The following is a 10,649-nucleotide window of genomic DNA, read 5'->3' as shown; positions in this document are numbered from 1 at the left end:
AAGATCATAAAAAATCGTCCTCTCGCGTTTGCTGCCTCATCTCTCGCAGCGCCCCTCCACCTTCCCAGCCCCTCAATTCTGCCCCAGCTTGGAGAAGTTCTTCGTGGTCCCTCCCCACCTCCGCTCCCCACCCAGAACTCTGAGGACCCCCGGATACCCGCCCGCGCTGTGTGCTCCGAGACGGGGACCCGGCCACACCCCGCTCGCCCGCCCACGGGGCGGTGACCCCCGGCAGCCGGCGGCGCAGCCACGACGGGGTTAAGGCTCCGGGCGGGGGGAGGGGGAGGGGGGCCGGGAGGGGCGGGGGCCGAGCCAATCGGCGGCCGCAGAGTCCCCGGGGCCGGGAGCCGGGAGCTCTGTGCCGGGAGCCGGGAGCCGAGCGCGCCGGGCTGGGGCCGGGCCGGAGCGGAGCGGAGAAGGAGCGCGCCCGCCCCAGCCCCGAGTCCGCCGCCTGCCCGCCCGCCGTCGCCGCCGCCGGCCCAGCGGCCGCCGCCCCAGCCATGGAGCAAGACCACAGCCCCCGGAAGATCCAATTCACCGTCCCGCTGCTGGAGCCGCACCTTGACCCCGAGGCGGCGGAGCAGGTGCGGAGCGGGGCGGGGCGGCAGGGGACTCGCCCCGCAGAGGACGAGGGACCCCTGGACGTTGCGATCCCAGACCCCCGCTCAGTCCTCCCTCAGCGGTGCGCCCCTGCGAGGGCCAGCGCGCTGTTTGGGGGTCTTCTATCCCCTCCCCCACCGTGGGAGCCCCCTCTCCCCGTCTGTGCTTCTTCGAGACGGACAGAAGGACCAGCGCCAGCGCTCGAAGCGGGTCCCCGCGAGACTCGCTCGTTGCCTCCCCACCCCTGGGGGAGGGGGCCTGCTTGAGGACACGACCCCTCCCCCCTTCGCCGGCCTTGCATCCCCCACCCAGTCAACCCCCGCCAGAGTTTCTGAGCTCAGCTGGGTCGCCCACGGGTGTCTGAGAGGTTAAGGGAGAGGGGCAGGTAATGGAGGGTGATAAAAGAGCCCCCTCCCCCAAGCTCTCTCCTAACTGGGGGTGACCCTGCCTGACTCCAGAGTGAGGACAAGGAGGGGCTGCAGAAATAAATCTTGGAGGGCTGTGGCTTTGGGGAGAGGAGTGATCCGGGTCCGCAGGCTGACTCGCGTCTCTGCAAGTCTGAACACGTGGGCCCTTTTTCCCAACTCCTGCCCTTTGGATCGTAGTGGGGGCGCGGGGAGGCCATGGAGAGAACCGCCCTGGGAAGCTGGAGGCGGGGGCGCTTTCTAGGGGCCAGGGTCCTAGGTGAGTATCGGCAAGGAAGAAGCACTCTGCTGGCCTGGGCTCAAGGGGTGGGAGTCCAGGGCCCTGGCCCAGCCTCCCGGCCTGGCCTATTTTTAGCTCAGAGCAGCCTGGCAGAGGCGGCAGTGTATGAGTGTGTGTGAGCAAGTGTGTGTCTCAGGGAGAGTGAGCATGTGTGTGGAGCCAGTGACCACCCGCGGTTGTTACTACCCGCCCATTTGCCAAATATTTGCCCATTTGCTCTTTGCTCCATCTCTTTTTTGGGTTCTCCATCCATTTGCCTAGACATCCCCAGCCCTAAAGACTATCCATTAATATCCATTTCCCACAAGGTCACTGCTCTCTGTCCCCCAACCAGCTGCCCGGGCTCCGGCTGGACCTCCCCTGAAAAATCTCTGACCTCGAGGGATGGGGTGGAGAGAGAGTTCTTGCTGTTGCTCCAGCTCTGTGGGAGAATGAGGTCTGGATGGGAAGGGAAAGGCTGGGTTCACAGGCTCTCCCGATAACTTCAGCTGCCCGAAGTGTGGGGAGCGGGGAGGGACTCGTGTCTCCGCCCTCTCCCTGGCCTGGAGGGAGCCTCGTCTCCAGGCCTCCAAGGTGTGGTGGTAGGACAGGGGGTGGTGAGCCTGCCAGCCTCTTGAGGATAAGGAGGGTGGAGTGCCAGGAGCACAGGGGAGCTGGGGGCACTCCCTTGGGGTCAGGGGAAATGTGGTTAGGCCTGGAAGGAGGGGCCTGGCTAAGACAACCTCAGACCCAGGGTAAAGGGCCCAAGAGAGCGGGCTGAGGGCTGAGGGGTGAGGTTCCAGCAGAACTGCCTTCCACTGGCACAGCCGAGTTCACTGCCTGACACCTGCGTCTGTTTGGTGTTAGAGCAGACAGTTGTAGGTGTGGATTGGGAGGAGGAGGGGTAGGCCAGCTGGTGCAGGGAGGGGTCCGGGGGGCAGGGAGGAGGATGAGGCAGGGCTAAGGAGCCAGAGAGAAAAAGAGAGCTGGGGCTTTAGCCTGCTCTTCTCTCATCTTCGGAAATCTGGGTCTGCTCAGCCTGAAATTCTACCTGCAGTCTAACCTCAGCCCCTCTTGCTGTGTTACCCAAGCGGGTAGGCAAAAAGCTCCAGGCTTGGCAGGAGCACCCAACATTCGAGGGCGGCAGGGTTGGAAACTCTGAGTTATGGAGCACAGAGTGGCAGGCAATGGAGGATTGCCCACAACTACCAGGTCCTTGGCGTAACTGGTTTGGAAATAAATCAGAGGCAAAGGTACCAAGTGTCCTTGAGAGCTAGGATTTGAGATAGGGGCGAGACAAAGAAAAGAGACTGCCTACTTGTTTCCTAGTCATTCAGGTGCCTGGGAGGTGCTTCAGGAAACCTAACTTTCCTCCCTCCTGCTGTAGGACATGAAAATTCTCAAGGACTCTCAGTGCTTACAAATCTTGTCCCAGGCAAAGAACTGGTTAAAAAAGGGATGCATCCAAGCTCACAGAACCCTGCTGCCCTCTCGAAGGCCTTTTCAGTCATACTTGCAATCTCCTTCTCAGGCTCCCACCTCCTACTAATCCACAATCCACCCGCTCCCTGTCTCCAGCTCCCTTCCCCCAAGGGCAAGAAAGAAATAGGGACGTGCCCTCTCCTAGAAGGATGGTCTCACCCCACATGCATGAAGCACACCTGCCCACCCACTGGCCCCCAGCACATTTGCACCAGGATGAACCAGAGACAGACTCACAAATAATGTCTGTGCAGTGTACGCATGAATGCACATGCGCATACACACACACACACACACACACACACACACACACACACACGCACAGGACTGGTATCACCAGGGACCTTGAAATGTCACCAAAAGCAGATGCTGGATTCTCCTGAGAAAACAGTGCCTACCCCAGCCTACCCCCATTCCATGCAGCCATTTCTTCGAGGAGTCCCTCTCTCAGACAGACCCTGCCCCTCATGCTATGGCTGGTACCCACCCTCTGGGCACAGGGAGAGGCAGGGGTCTTACCACCCCCACCCCCACCCCCAATGGTAATGATTCTAGATGATGGACACACAGAGACAGAATTTGATCATTCGGTGTCCTCAGTCTACTCCTCTCAGCCCCGGATAATTTTAGCCTCTTTCCAAGCCCCATTAGTCTTCCCTCTCCTCTTCTGCCCTGGAGGGAGCTGCAGGGACTCCAACCCCATGGTTCCCTTCACTTCCAAGCCTCCAGAGGGAAGGAAAAAACTACGTGTCCCAAGAGTCCTTGGACTGCCTTCAACAAAAATCAACTTTATTGGCAGCATGACCACAGAACAGAGGTGGGGAAATGGGGGCTCAGAGGCCCAGCAGTCAATCAGCTCTTATCTGTTAATTTCTTAGAATGAGACTCTGGAGCCTGGGATAAGGTTTTTCAGCTAAGCTTTAGTCCCTGACGAGGGTCCTGCCTCAGGCTCCTCCTCTTATTATATTTACCGTGACAAGGATTTCTCCAGATCCTTTTTTTTCCTGACAAATCAGAAAAGCGGTGTGTCCAAGGAGAGGGAGGCGATGAGGGAGTGAGGAGCTTGGGCCAAGAGAAGGCACATTCAGACCCACCTTCTCTGTGCCATCCTCCCAGGCTGGGTGGGGACTGAGGGGTGCTCTCCGCAGGCGCTGGCCCACAAGAGGTTCACGTCCGTTTGGGGAGTGGGCTGGGAGACTGAGGGGAAACGCTTCATGCCCTCTCAGATTATTTCTGAGCATTGATCCAGGATGGACGGAAGGACAGCAGGCCAGCAATCGATGCACTGGCGCAGATATAGCTGCTGAGGTGGAGGGCTGGGGCCGGGACCCGGCAGAGGCAGAGACAGAAAGGGGGTTGGGGGAAGCAGCGCGTGGGGGTGGTCTTCTGGGCCCCCAGGGAAGAGGGGTGGGCGCAAGACTGTCCACCCTGGGACAGTGGGTTCAGGGTAACATGGCATTTGTGAGGTGTGCCGAGCGGGTGGCCTGGATTATGTTGCTGGGTGCCTTGGCTTTGACGCCTCCATTGTATTTGACATCTCCCCCCAGATCCGGAGGCGCCGCCCCACCCCTGCCACCCTCGTGCTGACTAGTGACCAGTCATCTCCAGGTAACCCCAGGATGGGTCGCTGACGGGATTGGGGGCTGCTGAGGACAGCTGGGTCCCGGTGAGAAAAGGTGGGTGCCAGGTAGAAGGGCGGATCTGAGGAGCCAGAGATCCCCTCCAGCCTGGAGTCAGGAAAGCCGTGGCTGGACTAGCAGGAGGAGCTCCTTTGCTTGGGAAAGACAGAGCAGCATGAGGAAGGGGAGCGAGACCACCTGGTTCCCAAGCCCCCCAGGAGTTGGGGTGGTCAACCGCTTGCTGGTTGCTATGGCAACAGCCTTCCACGTTTCTCCAGCAACTGAGAGGCTGCTGCCCCCATCCCCCAGAGGCGGTGACAGCTGCGAGGGGGAGGGACCGCCCCCATCAGCTATCTCCTCGGCCCCCAGAGGACAAGGGGAAGGTTAGAAACAGCTCAGGGAGCAGCTGGCATTCTGGTCACCCGTGTCCCCATCAAGGTCTAGGGAAAGAACAAGGTCCCAGAGAATGTCAGGGGCGCCAAGAGAACTGGTTGTTCTAATAAGCCAGACTAGAGTCTCCAGTTGCCCTCCAATTACTGAAAAGGAGTGTCCCCTCCCGGGCCCTGCATGGGATAGTTTGCTCTTCTTGGTCCGGTGTGCTCTCCTAGGCATGGGGCAGTTCTGGGTCTGGGCTGAGGGCTGGAAGGAGATGGAGAATGGATACTTCAGTGTGAGGAAAAGATCACAGACCCTGCCTTCAGGAACCTCCAGGTCTGAGGCAAGGATGGGGACGCAGGCTGACCACAGAGGCAAGGACAGGACTAGAAGCAGGAGTACAGTCCAGCCAGCAGAACAGGAGGGACATGGAAAGAGGAGGCTGGGCACGGCCATCGGGACCAGCCTCCTGGGGGCACATGTGAGGGACAGATCTGGAAGGAGGTGACTGCAGAGGCTCCTCCCCTTGGGAAGTCGGTCTGCGGGGACCCCCTGGATTATTCCATCCTTATCACTTTCTCCTTTCCCTCAGAGGTCGATGAAGACCGGATCCCCAACCCACTTCTCAAGGTGAGCTGGCCCCCCTTGCTCAGCCCAGGGCAGAGAACCCCCAGATTCATGAGGGCATTATTCCTCAACCTCCCCCCATCTGTAGGACCCTTTGTCTCCCTCTTCCCTGTACACCCCCCAAACATGTGCTTGAGTGGATGTACATGCATGCTCCCCTAGGTCCCCCACAAGTCTACTTGCTCACCTTCTTGCTGGTAGGGGGATCAGGGAAGCAGGAATTTTCCTCCTGCACTTTCTTTTTCTGTCTTTTGAGGGCTGCACCCACAGCATGTGGAGTTTCCCAGGCTAGGGGTCTAATCGGAGCTGTTGCTGTCAGCCTATGCCAGAGCCACAGCAATGTCAGATCCAAGCTGCGTCTGCAACCTACACCACAGCTCAGGGCAACGCCAGATCCTTAACCCACTGAGTGAGGCCAGAGAGCAAACCCTCAACCTCATGGCTCCTAGGTGGATTCATTTCTGCTGTGCCACGACGGGAACTCCCTCTTCCCCACTTTCTGAAGCCCACACATACCCCCAGTCTCCAGTCCAAAAGCCTGGTGAGGCAGGGTGGGGGAAGGGTACGGTGAGAAGGGCAGGTGCCCACCTGTGCTCTGTGCCCTTCACAGCCCACTTTGTCCATGTCTCCACGGCAACAGAAGAAGGTGACGAGGACCACACCCACAATGAAAGGTTCGGAAGACCCTTCCCCGCCGTGGTGCCTGATGCTGAGCCATAGGCGTGATGACCCCTTGGGAAGGAATCCTTGGGAAGTCATCACATCTGCCTTTATTAAAGGAGAGTTGTTGCTGAACCAACCGGGGCCACGTTCCGGCTCTGCCACCGACTAGCTGGGTGGCCTTGGAGAACCCACTTAACCTACTGGGCCCTGAATGCTGCCTCACTTTGGCAGTTAAATAAAGTATGTGAACTCACCCAGCGTAGTGCACAGCACAGAGGAGGTATTCAAATAGTCCTTGAATCTGGGAGTTCCTATTATGGCTTAGCGGCACTAAGTTCCCATGCCAGGGGTCAGACCGGAGCTGGGGCTCCTGGCCTATGCCACAGCCACAGCAACACGGAATCCGAGCCGTGTCTGCGACCTACACCACAGCTCACGGCAACGCTGGATCCTTAACCCACGGAGCGAGGCCAGGGATCAAACCTGCATCCTCACGGATACTAGTCTGGTTCATTACTGCTGAGCCTCGACGGGAACTCCAAATATACATATACATATATATATATATTTCTTGAATCTAAATTGAGTGTTTTCTCCCACCCCCAAGGGAGGCCAGGTATCCCGGCGGGTCAAGAGGATCTTTTGCTCATAAAGGCTCTTCCCTTCCCCTCCCTTACCTTTAAAGGAAGTACGTTGTATCATCTAGCTTTAGTCCCTCCTTACTGCCCAGCGAATGTCCCTCCTGGTTGGATCTCGGACGAGAACATCAAACCACGCGGGCAGTGTGTGCTGTGGCCCTTGAGTGGGGCTGTGGAATTTGAGGGCCCACGGAGGGGGCTGGCAGTCCTGTGCAATGCGCTCTCCCTTTCTCTGTGCCCCCAGAGCTCCAGATGATGGTTGAACATCACCTGGGGCAACAGCAGCCGGGAGAGGAGCCCGAAGGAGCCGCCGAGAGCACAGGGACCCAGGAGTCCTGCCCACCTGGGATCACAACCACAGGAGCAGAGTCACGGCCGGGAGCCACTGGGAAAGCAGACAGTACGTTCAGGCTGGGGAGGGCCCACCAGCCCCGGGGGAGGCCAGCTTTACCCTTGATGGGGAGGGGCCCAGCAGTAGCCAGAAACCGTCTTGAGAGTACGGATTCTGGGCGTGTACAGCATGTATTTGCCTCTCTTAGCCTTTCCTTACTGAACGACACCACCCCCTCCCAACCTGGACTTCAGAGCTCCGTGTTGTATGCGGGGGAGCCTGCCTTGATGGGAGCAAAACTCCCAGGCCGGAATCCTGGCTCTGCAAGTTTGCCAGCCCAGAGGCCTTGAGCAATTTCACCTTGGTCTGTGAATTGAAAATGATGGTACCTATGGCATTGAGTGGTTTGTGAAAATTAAATGAGACCAGTTCTTAGTCCAGCAGCTGACACACACGAACCTTGTAAGAAATGTAAGCTGTGAGCTCCCATTGTGGCACAGGAGTTAAGGATCCAGCATGTCTCTGTGGCAGCGTGGGTTCGATCTCCAGTCCGGCACAGTGGGTTAAGGATCCAGTGCTGCTGCAGCTGTGGTATACATTTGTAGCTGCAGCTTGGATTCAGTCCCTGGTCCTGGAACTTCCATATGCCACGAGTGCAGCCCCAAAAAATGGAAGCTGCATGTCCCCAGGCCCTTATCCCAGATGTGGGCCAGAAGTCAGAATTTTTCCAGTTTTGCAGTTCCCATCATGGCTTGTGGTTAACAAATCCAACTAGGAATCATGAGGTTGTGGGTTCAATCCCTGGCCTTGATCAATAGGTTAAGGATCTGGCGTTGCCGTGGGCTGTGGTGTAGGTTGTAGATGCAGCTCAGATCCCGGCATTGCTGTGGCTCTGGTGTAGCCCAGTGGCCACAGCTCCAATTCAACCCCTATCCTGGGAACCTCCATGTGCCGCAGGAGCAGCCCAAGAAATGGCAAAAAGACCAAAAAAAAAAAAAAAAGAATTCTTGGAGTTCCCGTTGTGGCGCAGTGGTTAGCGAATCCGACTAGGAACCATGAGGTTGCGGGTTCGGTCCCTGCCCTTGCTCAGTGGGTTAATGATCCGGCGTTGCCGTGAGCTGTGGTGTAGGTTGCAGACGCGGCTCGGATCCCGAGTTGCTGTGGCTCTGGCGTAGGCCGGTGGCTACAGCTCCGATTCAACCCCTAGCCTGGGAACCTCCATATGCCGCGGGAGCGGCCCAAGAAATAGCAACAACAACAACAACAAAAAGACAAAAGACAAAAAAAAAAAAGAATTCTTCCAGTTTTATGAAGGTGACACCATATACATGTATATATATAACATATATATAACACATATATATATGTATGTATATATATATATATATGTTATATAATACCCCCAGCAGAGCCCCCTGTAATCAAACACATTAATATTTCTGCAGTGAAATGAATGGCCCCACTAGCCTCATCCCTTTTCAGGTCAGAGTTAGCCACACATTGAACTTGTGCCCAAATTTTTAAGCTTTTCTTACTGGGCTTTTTTTTTTTTTTAATTTCTGATAGCAGATTTTTAAAATAGTGAACCCAGGCATTCCCATCGTGGTGCAGTGTGTTAAGAATCCAACAGCAGCCACTCGGGTCACTGCAGAGCTGTGGGTTAAAGGATCTGGTATTGCCACAGCTGTGGTCTAGGTTACAGATGTGGCTTAGATTCCATCCCTGGCCCGGGAAACTTCCATATGCCAAGGGGGCAGCCATAAAATTAAAAAAAAAAAAAAATAGTGAACCCAGAGAGTAATGGTGACCAGAGACAACCCTGTTGGTCTTGCCGCATTGCACCCAGCTTGGTCTTGAGTTCCTGTCCAGGATGGGGAAGCAGAAGCCCCCCCCCTCTCCAAGGCCTCATGGACACCACCTCTCCCTCCCGCCACTCATTGTCCCTCCTCAGAGCCTGCAGAATCCATCCCTCAGGAGAGGGGCAGTGAGAAACCGAGCACAGAGGAACCCTCCACCCAGTGACCACCGTGGGATTCCCAGGGAGCCAATTCGGTAAGATCCCAGGGCTGGGCTGTTTCACCTGCGGGAGAGCAGGCTGTGTTGAGCGGGCAAGGGCTGAGATCTGGAGTCAAGGGAAAGGGGACCAGAGGACCAGCCTCAGTCCATGGCATGCTGTTCTCTATGGCCAGAGGATTTGCATCTCCCCTGATGGGCAAAGAGAAGTGGGATGAAGCTGCAGCAGGAGGGATGGAGGTTAGACTCTGTCCTAGGGTTTCTGGCTCCTGGAATGGATGATGGAAGTAGACAGTGGATGTTCTGATAAAGGGCATTTGGAACCCAAAGGGAGGTCCTCGCCTGTCCAGGCTGGGGGAGCAGGGGTTCCGCCTGGAGTGGAGACACTGATGAAATAACCTGGCAAGCTCTGATTTTAGGGTCTCCCCCTCCCCTGTGTAGGCTGGACAAGTGGGCAGGGAATAGTGTCAGACATCAAAAGTTCAATGCCTGGCAAACGGGATGGTTGTGTAGACCAGCGGGGAGGGGACAACAGGACCTCTGGCCTCTCTCACCTCTTTCTGCCCACTTCCTTCACAACAGGTTTCAGAGTGAAGCAGGTGTCTTGGAATCAAGACTGCAGTTGGGAATGCATGGACACTGGATTTGTTTCTTATTTCTTCACTTTTGGGGAAAAATCTCTTGTTTTTAAAAAGCGATAAATTTGGTGTTAAGCCCTTGGCATCTTCCTTCTTTCCCGACTTGGAGCATCTCTTCTCTCTCCGCTCCTGTCATGCCTTCTCTGTAGCCCCCTTCCCTTCTGCCCCGCTCCCTCTTCCCGGAGGAAGCGGAGGAAGTGGAGGAGCTGGGCGGGAGCCTTGAGAGGGGAGTTTTCTCCTGGCCCCAGACTTACTCACTGAAGGGTCAGATAGGTGGGAGGACTGACTACCAGGGTACCAAGAAGGAAGTTCTCTTCATACTGAGGAAAAGATTCCACCTCCCTGTATGGCTGCCCTGCAGCTAGGAGACTTGGAGCCCTAAGACCTGCCCAGTCGTGACTGTGCTATGGGCGCCGTCTGCTGGACAAAGCTGGGAACGGCACCCTGGCCCTCAGCCCACCGAAAAGAGGGGTGTTGCATGGATGCCTCCTTGCCTGCCCTGGAAGCCTCAGTGGTTCCCAAGCTTCAGGACAGGTTCCCTTCTCCAGCTTTGAGGAGACCAACACCCCTGTTAGCAAAGCTGGATTGAGAACACGGTGGCTATTCACAAAGAAGCCCCTGCTGGGAACTGGAGGGGTCACCTCTCCCCCTTGTCCTAGACACTGAGGGGCCAGGGTAAATGACAGAGGCTGAGCAGAGGTGAAGAAACTTCCTCAGACCGCACATCCAGGCCGCTCCTGCCCTCTGCTTTTGAGTTTTCCAGGCAGTGGAGGGGAGAGGGGAGGCGGGAAGGCAAGATTCGCCCCCTTTCCTGAAGAAGTAGCATAATGGAGAGAAAGGGGAACTTGAGAAGTGTAAGGTCCCCTTCTGCCATCCCTGCCGTACGTCCTCAGGCAAGAGCCCGCCTCTCTGGGCCTCAGCTCGCCCACTGCACCTGTGACAGGGCGGACACTGCCCTGGGCTGGGCTTTTACGGGACT

At 56.9% G+C, this 10,649-nt stretch overlaps 1 protein-coding gene across 2 annotated transcripts; it reads left to right on the top strand.

The window, feature by feature from the left end:
* Nucleotides 1–364: 364 nt before the first annotated feature.
* PPP1R1A (protein phosphatase 1 regulatory inhibitor subunit 1A) lies at nt 365–9,753 on the top strand. Of its 2 annotated transcripts, XM_021091751.2 has the most exons (7): nt 365–584; nt 4,314–4,374; nt 5,353–5,390; nt 5,998–6,061; nt 6,933–7,088; nt 8,971–9,071; nt 9,615–9,753. In XM_021091751.2, exons 1-6 carry the CDS (start codon nt 501–503, stop codon nt 9,039–9,041), a joined length of 474 nt encoding a protein of 157 aa, XP_020947410.1. In that variant the 5' UTR covers nt 365–500; the 3' UTR covers nt 9,042–9,071; nt 9,615–9,753. The 2 variants fall into 2 exon arrangements, with proteins under 2 accessions (XP_020947410.1, XP_084811961.1); XM_084955835.1 differs by lacking the exons at nt 5,353–5,390; nt 5,998–6,061.
* The last annotated feature ends 896 nt before the right edge of the window (nt 9,754–10,649 follow it).

Source organism: Sus scrofa, chromosome 5 (genome assembly GCF_054392235.1).
Source record: "Sus scrofa isolate SSC_HxYL_T2T_F1_AM1 chromosome 5, Sscrofa_HxYL_maternal_Yorkshire_Landrace_v2.0, whole genome shotgun sequence".
Lineage (NCBI taxonomy): Eukaryota > Metazoa > Chordata > Mammalia > Artiodactyla > Suidae > Sus > Sus scrofa.
The sequence above is the reverse complement of the archived record's forward strand: the minus strand, read 5'-3'. Positions and strand labels throughout refer to the sequence as shown.